The 19,141-nt window shown below is 36.0% G+C and overlaps 1 protein-coding gene across 1 annotated transcript in view; it reads left to right on the top strand.

The window, feature by feature from the left end:
* The window catches only part of wdr27 (WD repeat domain 27), a 61,341-nt gene that overhangs the window by 31,640 nt on the left and 10,560 nt on the right, over positions 1-19,141 (top strand). Inside the window, 2 exon segments of the mRNA XM_015381985.1 lie at positions 3,852-3,950; positions 11,819-11,911. Of these exon segments, the coding sequence (XP_015237471.1) occupies positions 3,852-3,950; positions 11,819-11,911 (192 nt within the window).

Here is a 19,141-nt window from a genome sequence, read left to right as displayed (position 1 = left end):
AAAAAAGTACTCCAGAGTGTTGTTCAGCATGGGGGTGAGTAGAAAATGAAGGCTAATCATGTTTTGGGTGTACTATTCCTTTAATCTACCCAGTTCCTAAAGAATGCTCAACAAAGGGGAAAGTGATGCCATCATTGATCCATTCTTGCAATTATTTGTTTTCTTTTACCAGACCATAATCAACCTGATCATCTTTTTCCTTTGGAATGTCGAACCATGTCTTGTATGTTCAAACTGTTTGTTTCCATTCCTAAGGGTACTGCTCCTCATTTCTGGAAACTGTTAAATCATTTGCTAGTGATGCAAACAGAGTTTACACAAAATGAAAGCTGGAATCACAGTATTTTAAACTGGGAAAAACATGAATTTAATGAGAGCTGACTTATAAGCTAAAAAGGAGCTCAAAGTATAAACTTCAGAACAGCTCAGCTTAACAGAATGAAGTGAAAATATATGATCTTATAAATAATATTCCACAGAAATAATGATCTTTTTGATTCACTTTAAGATCAACTGGTTATATATATTCCCACTGGTTGAGGGGTCTGAAGGCTAATGCAATATGTGAGCAATTTTGGAAGCCAACTGACGTACTACCAGCGGAGGAAAAACTAATCTGTCATGATACAGTCATGCAAAACTTTTTAGGCACAGTCAAGTGCTACATTTTTAAATTCATTTCCTTCCCTTTCAATACACAATGTACAATAAAGTTATGTTCTCAATTCCAGTGTTGTACACAACATGAATAACAAGAAAAAAAAATCCATCTACATAATATATAGGAAATACAATTAAATGGATGGTAGGTTAAAGATAAAAAATATGGATATTCCAAATCATCATCCATCATTTAAGGATGTTGCACATTGATAAGTTGTTGTCAAAACACTTTGAATGTTGTTCTGTTTTCTAACGACACTTGGATACTCCTTTTAATGGTGAAAAGCGTTATAAGTTTCACATTAATCACACTAGTCTTGTAAATGTACGATAATGTATTTTTCTGAGTCTCAATCCTTTTCTATTCTCTTTTGATGAATCTCTGGAGGCTTTCTTCTCAGCTGCTGCCAAACCAGCACCTGAATGCTACCAGTAAGAATACTTTAAAAAGAAAACCTGCTATTATACACCAATAATGATAAGCTTAGCAAGCTATGGTTTTTTTGTACAAATGTTAGGTTTTCTATATTGGAAAAAGTTAAAAAGAGGCCATTCTCTCAACTGAATTACCTCTGAAGTATAGTTAAAAGGATGCCCCCTTTTCTCTAGAACATCAGTTATTAATTTTCTTAGTTTTGGATAGACCATCACATTGATGATGCTCTATCCATTTTTTTTTTTTGTATCATTATTTTTTTTTCCTACTTGCTTTGATTCTGTTTTATTTTCCTATATTTCAATCATGTAAAGCACTTTGCATTGTCTTAATACTGAAATGTGCTATACAAAAAAATTTGCCTTGCCTTGCCTTGCCTTTGGCGCCTGTATACAGATTCATCAAGATGTTTGTTTGGTCGACAGAATTGTTGTTATCTCTATATGTAATAATGTTTTATGAGATTGTATGGAGCCATGTGTGTAAAGTGAAAACAGCAGATGACTCATCACACAGCCTTGCAGAACTCTAGTATTAGTTAGCAGAAAAGTCTCCCACCTGGCAGCAGTTAACATTGAATGGTGAACTTATATTTAGTAACAGCTAACAAACATGTTTCACAGTGTGCTGGTTGTATGAAAACAATGTGTGGGGCTATAGTCAACTCAGCCTCTTTTGATTGCTCCGCTTTGTATGCAAATTGGTGCTTTTCCAGGGTGGGTGCTTCTTAAAGCATCTGATAAGACTGCAAGAATGATGAACTTCCTATCTGAACCAAATATTTTAACAGTATTATCACTCTTATTAATTTTTAAGAAGCTTTTAAATATCTGTACTTACTTACTACTGTAGATAATACTACAGTGACTATGAAGCAATGAGCAAACCTCAAATTATAGTTTACATCACAGAGAGTTGTTAGCCCATGTTGAAACCTTAAAGACCCAACAAGAGGAAATCTAAATCTATTTACTACAACCAGCTGTAGCTATATCTGCTTGTTTACTCTGAAATGTTCTCCTACGATTTAGTCTCTTTGAGGTCTCCCTTATGCCTTCACCTCTACCCATCCTGCCTGTGATTGTTCTCACTGTCAAAACAGTTTTTTTTTTTCTGTTCCGGACTTTAAGTTTCCTTTCTGGATGCCAACTTTTTTTCTTTTTCTGCACCTTTTTTTTTCTTATATTCAAACAGTTGCAAACGTTTAAACTTTTACCAAAAAGCATAACCTTATCAAGGCTAGGGTATAGTTATCACTGTTCTGTCAATTTAAAGTGATGATCCTTTTTTGCTAGACATTTTTCATCTGTGTTCAAAATATTAACCCAAGGAAAATCAAATGGAGCATTTATATCTAAGCAGAGCTGTTTAATTGCTTTTCCAGACAGTGTCTTAACCGTACGATCAAGACTTTTTGCAGAGGACAGACTTCCCTTTCTTTACCCATCTCTCCTCTGGTGTATATGTTTGTGGAAAACTGTGAAATAATGTATCCATCCTGCTTGATGTTATTAATTATGGGGATTCGGCACAGCATGAACATTTAAAGCATCTCTGTTAAGAAAAGACATTTCCAAATTTTCCTGGAAACTTGAAGAGATTTTGCTGCAGTGTATTTATTTGTGGCTGCCCTGAGACATCTATAAGCCACAGACGTTTATACTTGTCATAATATATCAAAAAACACTCATGGACGAACAGGACAAGAACACTTTAAAGGATTCCCTTAGAATGTTAAACACTTTAACAAGGTTTTGAGTCAAAAACCTCCTGGAACATATTTGCGATATAATCTTAATTAATTAGATTCATACAAACAGTTAAATTTTACTATTACATCCACTTACTTTTTTATGTATAATTTGATACTAAACTAACCATCAGAAATGTTTGGTAGAAGTACTTTTCTTTTGAAAGCATGTTTGTTTTTTAATTATTAAATACATATGTTGGTTTTGGTGATTTTAAAGCATATGGAGGCAGCCCTCCATGTGCTTTATTATTACCCTGCCCATTTTATTTAAAACTCCAATAACCAGTGGTGGTTAAAATACAATTATACATTATCATTATTGGTGGTTTATGGGTTATTTCTAACCATCTGAGCCTGTATTTTTGGCTGAGATGGTTAAAATTGGAATCAGTTGGATTTTTCAATGGAACAGTAACCCTAAACACTGATTTCTTTTATTTTTTATCCCTGCATTAAACTTTTTTGAACAGCCTTTTGAGGGCTTCAACCTGAAACCTATTAAAGTTAGTAGGCCATGTGGCAACTAAGAGTCAACTATTCTAAAAAATAAAAAACAAAAAACAAGGCTATTAATTCTGCCAACAGCTGTGATCTAACAATGGGACGTCATTTTTTAGAACCTTTTGATTGCTACGCAACCTGGCTGGTGAAATGTGGTAGGGGGCACAAACAAATATTATAGAGCATATTGATATTTATGAATTTTAGAGACAATCTGAAATAAATCCCAAAGGTGGACCCGACTCTTTTATTCAAATAATACTGAAGTTGAATGCTTATATTTTATAAAGTCCCAGAAAAGAGTTTCAAACCAATGATTGAAAAGGGAAAAATAATGACTTCCATGTCCACCTCTGACTGGTGCTGTGCCTTTTTCCCAGATGTTCGGGGTTTTTTTTTGTTTTGTTTATTTCTCTCTCTCTCTCTCTCTATTGCATCTGTTTTTTGAATTCACAGCAATAACAGATTTTTTTGTTGTTACTGTGTTATTTATTTCAGGCCTATGTGTATGATATCCGTAGCAGCACCTACCTCCACAAACTCCAGAGACACTCAGACACTGTACTAAGTGTGGCTTTCAACCCTGCAACACCAGAGGTAACAGGAATATATATGTGTTTATTATATATTGTTTATTTATTTTTCATTGTGTGGCAAAAGTATTTGCAAAAAACACCAATTCCTTTGTAAAATGATTTATTGGTTTGTTTGGAACGCCTAAGAGAAATGGAATTTGCACCTGAAGCATTTTTAGATATGCAACACAATCACAGCCTCTGCATGATGACTCCTGAGACTAGTTGATCGCCTGTTTGACCCAAAGCACATGTTTTAAATCTTCACATCCATCTGTGTAACTCCGTTTAGAGAAAACTTTTTCATCACAACAGCGATATATTCAGATTTTCAAGTCTGAAAATGGAAAACTTTGGTTCAGAGCCATTTATTGGCTATGGTGATCTGTGCAGTTTGAAAGCACACTTAATCAGTCAGAGCAAACTTGCTCCACATCAGCTCTTCTGGACATTTTGTTTTATTTGATAAGATGTGGATTAAAAGCAGACACTGAGAAAAGAAAAAAAATATATATGTTGCCAAATTAAATTAGACATTGATTGTAGGGGTGGGCCTTTATTGTATCGTTTATCGTAATTGTTATAAATTTCTATTCATTCCCACAATTTAGTTTTATTGTCTAAACCAGGCATCCCCAAACTCGGTCCTCAAGGCTCCCTGTCCTGCAGGTTTTAGAGGTTTCTCTGCTTCAGCACAGTTGGTTATAAATGATTGCAGTAGACCAAAAGCCTGTTAATCAGCTTTCAATTAAAATCAGCTGTGCTGGAGCAAGGAAACCTCTAAAACCTGCAGGACAGGGGGTCTTGAAGACCGAGTTTGGGAATGCCTGGTCTAAACAATCAATTAGAATTGTTGATAATAGAAAAATCATGAAATGGGTGATTTAAAAAATAGATTTTTCTTTTCCATTGGGGAATTGGCCAATTTGAAGAATATGATTAAATCAGGTTATTATGGGATGTATAGTGACATAAATTACATTTATGTTTGTAACTGGTGTCCTGAAGAAGCCTGTTTAAATTTGTATATGTTTTTGAGAGCAGTGTTTGTGGGGCTAAGATTGCTATGGCATGCAGTCACAGTTATACAGTTACCTAAGAACGTCTTTAAAATAATTAATGCAGTGTTTTTATCATCAGTTTTATTGTTATCACAATAGTACTGCAAATATCGTGATAAGATTTTAAGTCCATATTGTATAGCCCAGCTAGGTTTTTATTTAGGTGCCTGACATGTTTTCTTATTTTTAGAGATCATAAATAAGTTACATATAATGTGATACTATAACTTTGAAAAAAAAAATCTTAGACTATTAGGTGTATTTTTAGACCTATACACTTCTAAGCAAAACTTACATGTTCGTGAAAGTTTGTAAAACATTCAGACCTGAACATTCAAAGAAACACAAAGACAGTTACAAAGTTGGCCTACTATCACCTAATGAACATTTCGAGGAGTAGAGCACTAATTAGATTCTAGGATTAGAGCACTAATTAGATTCTAGGATTAGAGCACTAATTAGATTCTAGCACTAATTCCTCAGCAGGATCTCGAAAAAAATAATTGTGTGCATTTTTAGAAGAATTGATCATTGCAATGTTGTCTTCACAGGACTGCTTATAAAGCCCATCAAACAGTTGTAGTTCATCCAGAATGCTGCTGCCTGCATCCTCACTAAAACCAAGAAAGTAGAGCGCATCAACCCAATCCTAAAGTCTTTATACTGGCTCCCTGTATCAAAGAGAATGCACCTTAAAATACTGAATGGTTTAGCTCCAAAATACATCACAAATTTGGTTTATCAACCGCCAGACAATTTCATTTTTTGAAGTGCATCCTTGAAAAATAGTAAAAAAAAAAAATATAAAAACAGTAATAGAAAAATATGACTGTAAATTTACAGTTCTAACATTTTCAGGTTTTTTTATATATCTTTATAATGATAAAATATAAAAAATTTAATAAAATTATATTTATAATTATTTTATTATAAACTGGGCAATATAATTAAACTTGCTACACTTTGCCTCATATAAGTGTATTTACATTTAAAAAAATATATAATATTATATATATATATATATATATATATATATATATATATATATATTATATATAATATATATATATATATATATATATATATATATATATATATATATATATATATATATATTTATATATATCTATATTATATTGAGTCTGGTAGGTGGTAACCTTATCCTTCAATAATTGTCCTTTCACAATGCAGTGTAAAAAAATCTATAAGTATTACAACGACCTGCAAAACTGCTTGTATACTAGATTACTATTACATTAAGATCTACTCATACTTCCCCCTTTAGACAGTTGATAAAAATATGTCCCCAACCTGTGCTCACCTTGCTGTGACATTTGAGGACCAGATGTTCTCCATATTTGCTGCTATGAGAAGCTTCTGATGTTTGACATGGGTAGATAATGTAGTGCATATTTCCCCTTTCATTTTTCACTCATTTTTTCCTTAAAAAGACCACGAAACAGGCTCTTCGATCACTGTGTTTAATTTCCTCAAGTTTATCTTCAGTCAGCGTGAAAGGGCACAGATCTTTAGTCACAACACTTTGTTGCTCTGCAAAATCTGTTTGGCTTTGGCTCAAATGAAATGGTTGTCTTTTGACATAAAAAAATAATTACTTCACAGCTGTTAATCTAAACCATCGTGTAAAAGAAAAGACCGAGGCAAAAAAAGAAATATCATAATCCTAGTATGGCTGATTTCTGTTCTGTGTTTTTGGCCCTGAGTAATGTGTGAGGGATGTGTTCCCTACTACTTTGAATCTCAGTTGCAGAGAGTCAGTGCAGAGCTTTGATCACTTACCAACACAACCAGCTGTATGCAGAAAGTTCACACGCAGTGTCATCCAAACTTAGATGAGCAACGAGTGCTTCCTCTCAGTGACTTCTATGCTCTCTCTCCTCTCCGTATGTCATTTTGTATCATCTTTGTTCTCTGCAGCAAAATATAGCATGCAGCTGGTGTCCCACCAGACTTTAACTGTATCATTTCATTTCTGACCTCTTGGTGTTTTGATAGGTAATTTGTATCGCATAGCTGGAAAAGATTTACAGATGAGAATCTCCAAAGCTTGCTCCAGAGCTGTAGCTTAATGGAATACATTTGAATGTCTATGTTCTCAAAGACCTCTCTACTCCTCCCTTTGTAAATATTGGTCCAGGTCGTCCCCTTTCCACTCCGGCATGACTGTTATTTTGTCTTTATCAATCAGCGCAGCTTTTAATGACTTTATTTCATACATTATTAAACAATTGTTCTTGGTGCAATGTTGCCAGTTCAGCTGACATAGAATTAGGAGATTTCTTTGTGCTTTAGTGTACATGGGAAACAATGTTTGGACAACAGCTGGGCCAAAAGTCCTCACAGAGCTTTGCTTCTTCTGCTATGTTTAACATCAGAAGGTATAAGGCGAATATTATTAATTATAGTTATATATTTTGTAAATCTGATCATTTCTCCCCTCTAGCATGCAAATATTTGAAAGAAGTACCCATTGAAAATCTAATCCATGCTGCGTTTTTAAGTGACATATTTATTCCTGCTTTGAACTATTGATTTGTGCTCTGTGGTATTGAGCCATCAAGGTGGACAGTAAGTTATATTATGTAACAATCAGTGTGTCTCACGCAAGTCCTGAATCTGATTTCACTTAAAATTCCTGAAAGGTTTGAGTGTGACTTTGATCTAAAAAAAAAAAAAAAAAAATATCAGTAAATCAACAAGAATCCTCAAATTTTTGGATATTAGATTTTTATGTGTGTGGAAAACAGATTATTAAAATGGCAAATTATTTTAAACCGCAGTTGAACATCTGCTTGTGTAAGAGTTGAGTTGACTTTTGTAAGAACATCTGAAGACGCAAATCAGGTCTTTTGACAGAGACCTGACCCATGAGGGATGTTGTTCTTCGAAGTGCAGCACTACGGAAAACACGATAACTCATTTGAACTGGTGATCCCTGACCCCACCGTGTATGTCTCTGGTAAATCATCTTGCAATAAGCTCTGACTCTTGGCTCTGAGGGTCACTCAGATTCCCAGTTTACGATTTATGTTCAGGATTGCTGACACTCACTGGAAGTAAAAAACAAAGTGTAAAACAAACAAAAAAAGCCTTTTTTTTTCTTTTTATCAGAAAGTATTTTCTCAAAAGAAAAATTGCAATTTTGCCATCTGATGTTGAAGATCCCTGAATTTTCTTTTAGAGCACATCTCTAATCCTATAGAGTTTTAAACAGCTGTTATTGTACTGTGGGAGGGAGAACCTAAACTGTTAATTAAGGTCCCTCGTTGAGAGGATGAAAGGGCAACTCCTCAAAGGTTAAGGTAACAGTAAAGTGAGCTGCGACACTATTTAACAGAGATCTACAGTACATAAAGATGTAATGTTCTCATCTTGCCTGGCTCCATTTGAAAAGAAATTGGCTTGTCTTTGACCTTCAAGCTCCCTTTAGTATCTTTTGAGGATTTAAAAGTGGCTGAAACTTTCTCCCCCATCGAAGCGTTAAAATCTCTCCAGTTTACGATGTTTGAGTCATCTTCGGACCACAGCATGTGTGACTCCCATTTCCAGTACAGTCATCTGCTTGCTGGTAAAGATTTGTTCAGCAGTGCTTTAGTGTACATGGGAAACAATGTTGAAAAACAGCTGGGCCAAAGGTCTTTTTTTAAATAAATAGTTTTCTTCATTACTGCTGTTAGTTTTATCCAGAATATGTTGTGTTTTTTAACCACTCATCCCCCCCTTAAAGAAATGGGAATAAAGAAAATTAATGCAGGCACTGACATTTACTCAAGAATCCCCAGGGATACAAATTAAGGTTGTTTATGATATTTATGGCCTTATAAAGTGATTTTAGTCCTGCAGTGTAATTGCATTTTACAACAAAACCTGATTAAAATGCTATAAAATAGAGTTAAAATTTGTTGTTTGAAAAAAAATTGAAAGTGTGCCCATTTCCCGACATCTTCCAGACTCTTTTAGTCACTGCAGACTGAAAATACTGTGATTTAAAGTATGTATTCTTTACCCCCTGAACCTTTACTTTTTGTCACAAGACACGCACTAGTCTGTTTACTTCGGGTTTAACACATTAATGGATCAATAAGCTACAAAAAAACAAAATGGTTTTTCTTTAAATAATGGTCTTGGTAGAATCTCTTTTGCAACTGGGACAAGAAAACTGGTTAAAACATTTTAAAACATGGAAGCGACTAAATACAGGTTTTATTTATTTATGAAAACCTTTCAAAGGAGTCTAGTAGTCTTAAGACTGGTTTACCTTCCACCACTATAATGTTCCCTAATATACGACCAGAGATGCAATAGAATAGTTTAATCCAGTGTCTAGATGTTTAACAATGGTAAATACTGTTATAAATAAATGACTTGCAGCTGTTATTGAAGCAAAATTATTTTCTACAATATTCTTATTTGGGGGGAGGGACTAAGTACATTTGTGTTAGTCACAAAGCCAGTATATTGACTTTTCTCCTCCCTAGATATGCTCCAATTTGAGCTACTCTGTGACCTGACATGTGGAAAAGTCTGGGGTGTGTCAATATGGTTGTGAGTTACTTCACTGTATTGAAAATACATTTTCTATAGGGAAATACCCACTGATGTCACATAGCACTGCATTCTGGGATTGTGCACTATACGTGTCAACTCTTAGCTGTTTACTAAGAGTTAGAGACACATTTACACAATGTTGCGCTGAGAGGTGTGGTGTGGAAGGAAAAATTCAGCGAAGTTGGTTGGAGCAAAAACAAAAAAAGATTTATTAGGTCTCCTTCATCAGAGCATAGTTAAACTTAGATTAAATGGCAGCGTTCCCATCAGACCCCTTACTACAGCCAGCAGTCCACCTATATACTGTTATCCCCGCCTACTCGATTTACCCTAAGCCAATCAAAGTTCAGCCATCATGGCTCCCTCTATAAGACAGCTGGGTTTAAGTCAGGCCACCTCCTTAGCAAGGTTCCAAGATGGCTTTTAAAAAGGAAACACCCAAAAAGGTAACAAACAATTCAAAAAAAAAGGATCATAGACACACACATTCTAGAACCCGAACATTACAGAAAATCTTATTGCTTCTTAACACACAAAGAAAGACACACATGTTCAAATAATATAGAAAATCCGGTTGTATTCTAAAAAGATAAGTTAGAGTCTATAATTAAAGCACAATCAATTGCTCTATGTGAGATGCAGGCCAAAAATGGAACTAATGATTCTGCTCACTTCTGCATTTTTTATGGTTTGGTTGCCATTCTTGTGGTTTTAGTGTTTTTGGTTAAACTAATAGAACAAATAATGTTGTTTTATTGAGATTTTTCCTTCTGATTACACAGCAAATGTTGACACACATAAACAGTTCTTAAAAGTAATGTTCGAAAAGTCATGGCACTTTATCTGAGCATTAGTTTGTCTTAATTTGAATTTTAACTTGTCTTAATTTGAAGGGAAATCTTTATCATCTTTAGACATAAGACTGAAGAAAAAAAGAACTGCAAGAGTCACAGCTTTTCAGAGAAATTAATTACCTCACCATTCAAACGAAGAACCAAATTGATGGTTGTTATCAACACAAATGAAGTGAGCTTTAATGCAAGCTCATAATAATTAGCTAACTCACTAACACCGCACAAAAAAACTAAATAACGAGGAGCAGACAGAGCAGGTAAGCAAAGCTCATCACTTTCCCCTCTTTATGTGTCATGATTGGTTTAAGCGATCTGACCCACATGCAGAGAACCACTCAGAGACCAAGGGAAAAGTTGAATCTGGAACTCAGTGGACTGGAGAACCAGTAGTGGAAAGTCTGAAGGGGAGATCACAGGGATCAGTTCAGGGACCGTAGGAAATTTGACTATTGATTAAATTAGAATATTGGTGAGTCCCTCTCCAATATTACTGGAGAGGGCCTCACGTTTGAGGGGGGTCTTGTCAATCTTTGAATCCAGCTTGTGGGGGTTAATCCAGAGAAGAGGGAACTCGTCGGAGGGCAAACAGATAGACAAGCGTTGGACCCAGAGGAGTAAAGGAGCGGACTGTCACTTGGATTTCCGAAGAGGACTTGAACGGATAATGTGGAGTTTTTCCCCTGCTCAGTGTGTACTCAGTTAATCCTTCCAGGGGGAGAAGGTCCAGGTATCCAGTTACTCAGGAAGGCTTCCTGCCGAAGAGCAAACACAAAAACTAGATAAGACTCAGAGAAACAAATCTTAGGTTAAACTCTGCTAATCTCAGCTTGGCTAGAGTACCCAAAACTGGTTAACACTCTGGCGTCAAGGTAGTGACAGCCCACTGCTCAAATACTCCTCCAGTAATGATCCAACGAGCCGCAGGTGTGCAGGGAGGCCCACAGAGGACAGGGCACCACCTGGTGGTGGAGACATACTTTCTCATCATGTTTTAATATAGACCTATAAAAATTCCCCATCTATGATGCTAAGCAGGGCTTTGTTTTATAGCTGTGCGGGTGATTTTTTAATTATTTATTTTTATTAACTTTTCATATTCTGTCCAAGTCAAATGTGGAAAATTGTTTTAAATTTGTGTGGCACAGAGAAAGAAGTGAAAAAAATATTTGTGCAGATCTGCTCACCCTGCATAGTCTGAGCCTCTCTATAGGCAGTCAGTGTAACATGGACAAATATTGGATTGGAGATTAAATAGTCATACGCAACCAGTGTGTGCTCAGGCCTTAACTATAGTATGAAACTCCTTTAATAGGAGGTCGTGATTGACATGTATGTTAAAAAAAGTTCATCCATAAAATAAAAAGCAGTCCCTGATTTTATTCTCTCTTTTTGTTTCTCTTCTTTAGTTGTTAACAGGAACCCTGGACGGGAAGCTACGGCTCTACCAGTCCTGCAAAGCGTTCCATTTGTCCCATGACACCAGCACTGCTGTGCATTGAGTCTCTAACATGACTGCGTAGTTAGAGCTGGCTGCAGGAGAGACCATGCAGTATTCATTAAGACAGCTGAAACCCACAGGCAAGGATTTCATATGAAACAAAGAATTTATTTTGTTTTGTTTCTACTGCCTTTAGCTCAATAAAATCAAAACATATGAACATTAGTGCTCTTGTATGTTCTTTTTTTGTGGGTTATGAATTTTAAAACTAAGCAGCACATTACAGCCTGTTCATCTTAGCCAATCTTTCTGTGTTTACTTATTTCCCTCTGACTGAGATTCAAAGGAATGTCAGAGTTCACTAAAAAAGCCTTTGATTCAGTTAACCACATTAATCACATTTTTTTTGCATTCGACAATTTCAGCTAAATTTGCCAAAAAACAGCAACAACGTTATAGGTACTTCCCATTATAAACATTTTGGAAAATTAAGCATCACAATATTTTAATGTTACTTAAAGTTTTTGGAACATATGTACACCATCACAGGCGGTGGCCACTATTTAGCAAATCAGCACGTAAAGCGATGACATCAACTGGGTGCAACCTATTTGGCTGCCAGAAACACAGATGCTCCTACTGTTCATATAACAAAACAGCCTTCAGCTTCTTTAGCTGAATGTTAACTCTTTTTCTCCTGAAGCAAAAGAAGCAACACAAATGTGGATGTTCACAGAGTATAATCTAAAATAACTTTAGTCTGACTGAAGTATAAGTGTTTGCAACATCCCGTTAGTTTAGCTTCCCCATCACATTGTTTGGATTTTATTTTATGCAAATAGGCTAGTTTGTCAAAGCACAGTTATCAGAAGGCAATCTGAAGAAAATAAGATATTCATTAAAATAAGACAAAACCTAGATCCAGATCTAGTTCTATGGTTTTAATTTGAAGCTTGAACACCACATTACATTGCATTGTTATTGATATGACGGAGTGTGCAGCATTGCCATTGCAAAGGACCAATTGACTGCAAAATATTCAATAAAGTTTATTGATGCATTAGAATTTGCCGGTGGGAAGGATTCTGTCGATGCCCACATCCGATATTTTTAGTAATTGAATTGCAAATTATCTCATACAAGTCAGCAAATTTCAACATTAGTAGCACTCTTACATATTTTCTTGACATTGTGTATTTCTGAGTGTCTGAATAGTTAGAAAGCATTTTAGATCATTAAATTTCAGCTGATTAAAATGGGGCTTAATAATCCATTTTAATGTGCAGTAGTTTACCATCCACTAAGTCAAAGTAGCATTGTTTTAAATAATTCAAATATTTTTAATCAGTTTTTCTCAGGCTGTCCTGGCTGGTCATATTGGGGAAAACACATAAGTGTCATGAAAATCCTGTGACTTTATTTAGCAGCTCAGGACCAACTCACTCTAAAAAACACACCTTGGACCTTGTTTTTACTTTGGGATTGAACATTGATTGGAGTTTTTCTGAGGACATTTTGTATCTCACACTATCACTGTGTTATTTTTGATTGATCTGAAACTGTTTCACAGCCTACTGCTCGCCGTGCAAGTAGCCCTCATTATCAGCAGACTCCTTTCCTTTCCTGCAGGTTTTAATTTTTTCTTATCTCATTTTACTGATGAAGATGCTCTGACTGATGATTTTAATGAACAGTTCATATCTATTTCATATCTGTTTAAAACCGTATCCTAAAAAATAGATCAATACCTGTTTTAAATTCCTCACCATGAGTAGATGATTCCATCTTCTGTTTAAGGTGTCCTTGTAGAACAATGTAACTTTAGAGGAAGAAACTGCATTAACCGAGGGAACATCTTCCTATACTTAAAGGATCTTTTAGACTTTTTTAATAATGCTGTCAAAAAAGCCACAGCCTTTTAATCCTTTTCACCTAGTTACTCTATCTCTTCAAATAAGGATTGACAACTTTTTACTTATTGTTTTACAGACAATAAGATGAGGAATCATATATCACCTTCTGCACCTGGGCTAACAATCCCCCCTCTTTTTTGGCCTTGTATTTTAGATCTCTTCCAGTCAGTGTCAGTTCCTGAGCTTGTTCAGCTTGTTAGCACCATGAAGACATCTTCCTGCTCTCTGAAGATATACCAGCATGCTTGGTTATGTGTTTTTTAGTTGCATAAAGTAAATGCCTCTTAGCTGCTAAGAGGATACCTTTTTGTCTGAAGATTGCTATTACCCACACCTTTTGAAAGAAAGTTATAATTATAGACAGTTATAGACCTATTTTAAATATATTTTTTTCTGGCCAAGAGTTTAATAAAGGTTGGGATCAAACAGTTCACCTCTGCTTTTGATAAACTAGACTTTCTGGAACATTTTAAGTCATGTTTTCATAAACCCCATTCCACAGAAGCAGCTCTTCGTAAAATCTCAAATGACATTTTGATACAAGCAATGCAGGTAAGTGTTCTTTGTTGCTTTTGTTGGATCTGAATTCAGCTTTTAATACTATTGACATCCAACACTGTGGAAAAGGCTGAGGTGTTGGGCTCTTGTTTCAGGTTCTGCTTTAAAATGTCTTTGTTTTTTTTTTTCCTACTTGTGAGTTAGATAAATTTTCCCAACTGTATGTAATTACAGATCCAGTCCTTTCCTGTTGATTTTTTAACCGTTCAGTTGATCCTGTTTATTTTTCTTCTTCAAAATGGTTCAAAATGGTTGGTTTTGGGTCTATTATTATTTTTGTTTTATGTGATCCCTCCTGGTTCCTTATTGCCATCTTTTAAATATATTTTCTATCACTTTTTTTATTCCTTCTCTTTTTCCCAGCTTTTATTGTCATCACAATGTCACAAGTACAGAACAACTAAGTGAACTCTCTGTTTTTAACCCATCCCCTTGGGGAGCAGTGGGCTGCCATTGTGGGGCGTCCAGGGAACAGTGTGGGGGTTAGGGGTCTTTGCTAAGGGACCCAGAGTGGCAACCTGTGGAAGTGGGGCTCAAACTCAGAACTCGAAACCTCAGCATTCCAAGCTCTATGCCTTAACCACTAGGCCACCCTTGCAGATAACATCCAATTGTATATTTTTTATGTTTCAAAATGGCTTTTCAAGCATCATCTTTTATTAAAATGCTTTAAGTCTAGATGACTGAAAGTTCTGTTCATTTAAATGAAGACAAAACTGAATTCATCATCTTTGCACCTGAGAAAGGAACTGTAAACATAAAGCAGACTCTTGGGTTGCTGCTTCCATTGCTAAAGCATCTGTCAGAAACCTTTGAATAACTATGGAATCTGGCTTTACATTCAAATATCATGACAGACCTCTGGTTTTGATCACGCTTCTACCATTTGCAAAACTGTGCCAACCAGGCCCTATTGTCTCTCGTCCTGACTTGGAAATCTTAATTCATGCTTTTGTTTTATATCCTCCAGATTAGGCCTGCTTAAAGTCAGCCCTTGAGGGCTGTGGTCCTGCATGTCTTAGAGGTTTCCCTGCTTCAGCACAGCTTATTTCCATTGATAGCCAATTAACAGCTTTTGCTGAACTCCAATCATCCGAATCAGCTCTGCTAAAGCAGGGAAACCTCCAAAACCTGCAGGACAGCAAACCTCGAAGACCAACTTTTGGCCAGCCTCATCTAGATTATTGCAATGCCCTTTACACATTTTAACATACCGGTATCTTCTCTAGAATCATTTCAGTTAGTTCAAATGCTGTTGCTAGACCCCTGACATCAGAATATTTTTCACATTCAATTCAGTTTATAACACATGTCATCTCAAGGCACTTTACACACACAGTTCAATCACATCATACAGTCAGATTGGTAAAAAGGTTTTGTATCTAAGGATAACCGGCTGATTGCATTTAATCATTGACTCTACATCAATCCCTTACACCAAGCATGCATGCAGCAAAAGGAGAGATGGAAAACTCTCTTTTAGCAGGAAAAACTTCTAACAGAACCAGGCTCAGTGTAAGCTGAGACTGGGAGTTTACAGAGAGAATAGCAGACATACAAAAGGAACATAGAAGCACTGATCTATAAATACTTTCTATGTTAGAAAAGGTAACGGGGGCTCTGTCTGGGAAAGAAACAGTTAAGCAGACGAGCTCTGAGCAAGTTTTTATGTCCAAGGGATGAAAGAGGAAAAACAGAGTTAGTCACAGTAAAAGTTGAGACCGTAGTTATGTCTAGAGGAGAAACAGGACTAAGCACTGAAAAACAGGTCCAACTCTATCATCTACAATCAAAGGTGGCACAGGAATATGTCTCTACTGCTCATGCAGAGTCATTGGCTACATATTTATATTGAGTGCATTTCAAGGTATTACTGTTGACTTGAGGAGCTCTGGATGGACCCTACACTGCAGATCTGAATTATTAAATTCTTATACCAATAGTAGGGTGCCCAAGTACCTGTGATCAAAACATGCTTACTATCCCTGGTGCAAAATGAATCCCATTCAGGCTTCTTTTAAGAAGTTTTTATTTTCAAGAGCAGGTAATCAATTCTGGTTTGACCATGCATAGCCAGTCATTGTCTTGCCTTCTGTATTCATCAGAAGGCTAATATGTAAAAAAAAAAAAAAAAAAAAAAAAAAAATCTTTTGTAACCATGAATAAGATTTAAAGCTCAACAGGCCCGGTAGGAGCTGTTGCCAGAGCAGAAAAAAAGAGTTCTGCAAACAAACTCATACATTTTCTCAGCTTGAATACATCTTGTTGGTGTTACTTAATAAATCATATCACACCTTGGCCTTTAGTTTTCTCCGGAACAAAAAGTTCTACAACTCATATGTTGCAGCTCTTAATTAGATCTTTAGAGACTAAAGCAAGACCTCACCTTTCTGGAAAATAATAACATTTCCAGCCTCACTTCTCTCCCATCCATTAGGGAAGATATTGTAGTTGATACATTATGTGATGCCGATGCCGAAGATGGACTGATAAATCCACACATGGGCCGCTGACTCCTAACTCCTTACTCCCCCAGACTGAGTTGATATTTTAGAGTTCTCATTGCTTTCTTGTTCACTGTCCAGTAGTCTGTTTTTGATTTATTCTGTCTTGATTGGTTCCAAAGGCAGATTGCCATCTGTTTTATCTACGTCGCTTTGAAGTTACGCAGTATCAGCATTTGCATTTCTTATCACTGATTCTGTTGTTAGGTCTGCCGAAAGTTATGTTTTCATGTACCATGTTGGATTTTCAATCTTTATTTTTTCTACAGAGAGAGATATGTACTGGCAAGAATTGGCCTACCCTATCATGGTGAGCTTTAGTGTTCCTCCAAGCAGAAAAGTAGGAGCAAAACATAATAAATTATCTTTTGACTAAATTTATGAAGCAGCGTTCTCCCTCCATCTGTATGCTGGAATGCATTTCTATCTTCCACTGAATGAATTAAACTGCTGCTTTTATAAACCAAGTGAATTTCTTTCTGATGAAGTTTATACATTTCCATATGCTGCACATTCCTTCTTTGTGTGAGATCATTTTTTTAGGGTACTACTCCCTGCATTGATCTCATCAGAACAGAATGGCGTTGTAGCTAGAAATTGTCACACCCATAAGCTATCATTTATTCTGGTTCAAGGTTTGATGTTGCAAAATGTTTTTGTTCTGTTTGACATAAGAACTATGTCTGGGTCAGGGCATGCAAAAAATTAGGACACTGGCTCTGTGCCAATGCTGAGCAGAATTTGACTGCACATGCAGTGAGATGTCTGTTAGCATCCCAGAGTTATTGCAAATACAAATGCTAAAAGTTTTTTACACTACTTTCTCACTAACACCAATAAAATTTTTGGTTTATAGGCTTTTGAGTTTACGTTATTGCTGCAGCTTTGCCTTATATAAGACATATATCATGATGAGCATGCAGCGATATTTTGCCAGATTTTCTCATATAAAAGCTCCAAAATTCAAGATATTTTATAACGATGGCCATCAGTATGAAGCACATAATTCTGAAGTAGATCGAAAAGCATGCATGTTTTTTTTTAAATGTCTTACAAAGATATCTGAAAAAAAATGCCTTTTGGATACCCTTATAAAACATCTATTGGAACCAATTGCCTTTAAAGGGCACCTCACTTGGGCACAAAATCCATCTGTGTAATTTAATCTTAGCATAAATTAAAGTCATTTTATTTATATAGCGCAAATTAACAACACATGTCATCTCAAGGCACTTTGCAGTTCACCATATCATACAGTCAATTGATTCAAAGATTTCTATCTAAGGAAAACCAGTTGATTGCATCGACTCATTGACTCGAATGCAATCCCTCACACTTAGCATGCTTGTAGCGAAAGAAGAGAGGAAAAACTTCCTTTTAACAGGCATCTGCCGAGGCCAACTGGGGTTCAAGGAGACAGAAGCAGAGATACAAAAAGCAGCTGTAAAAGGCGGCCCCGTCCAGGAAACACACAGCCAGGCAGACGAGCTCTGAGCCAGCTCCCATGTCAGAGGATGAAGAGAGCACATCCAGCCAGTCACAGTCAGAGAAACAGGACTACACTGGAAAACAGGCCAATCCCCAAATCTATAAAAAAAAATGTGTTGAGGGCAGCAGCACAGCTGATATTTCTCTCCAGGATAGTGTCACAGCCAAACAGGAACAGACGAGACAAAGCTCCTATGAGAACAAGCAGAGAGCATAACGTTAGAGATTGAACTAACAGATTCTGCAGAGTGGGAGAAAGGTGATAGAATGAAGCAGAATGATGAAATGTGGGTCCCTATGTCCTCCAGAAGTCTAAGCCTATAGCAGCATAACTATAAAGATAGCTCAGGATAACCTGAGTCACTCTAACTATAAGCTTTATCAAAAAGGAAAGTTTTAAGCCTACCCTTAAAAGTAGAATACAGCTGTTCTGAGAAGGCCTCTTAGGTTTGTTGGAAAACTGTGGTGAAAAGGCATGGGGAACACAACTGTTAGGTCAGGGATTAAAGTTTTGCTGTAAAACAATCCCAAAGCTTTTAATATCATTTCAGTTCCACTTCACAATTTGCAAATGTGTTATTTTGATATATATATATATATATATATATATATATATATATATAGTTGTATATATATATATATATATATATATATATATTAAAAAAAAAATTGTCCCCTTTTTTGCCACCTCTATCAGCTCCCAGAAGGTGCAGCTGTCATATTTTCTGGACTTTTTGGTTCTTTAAAGTTTTATTTTGGTTTTCAGTTTTGCTTTGATTGTTGTTACCCCATGTTGCTGTTAATATTTTTATAAATTTTTCTAACTTT

The sequence above is a fragment of the Cyprinodon variegatus genome, unplaced genomic scaffold (genome assembly GCF_000732505.1).
Source record: "Cyprinodon variegatus isolate N-32 unplaced genomic scaffold, C_variegatus-1.0 Scaffold246, whole genome shotgun sequence".
Classification (NCBI taxonomy): domain Eukaryota; kingdom Metazoa; phylum Chordata; class Actinopteri; order Cyprinodontiformes; family Cyprinodontidae; genus Cyprinodon; species Cyprinodon variegatus.
The sequence above is the reverse complement of the archived record's forward strand: the minus strand, read 5'-3'. Positions and strand labels throughout refer to the sequence as shown.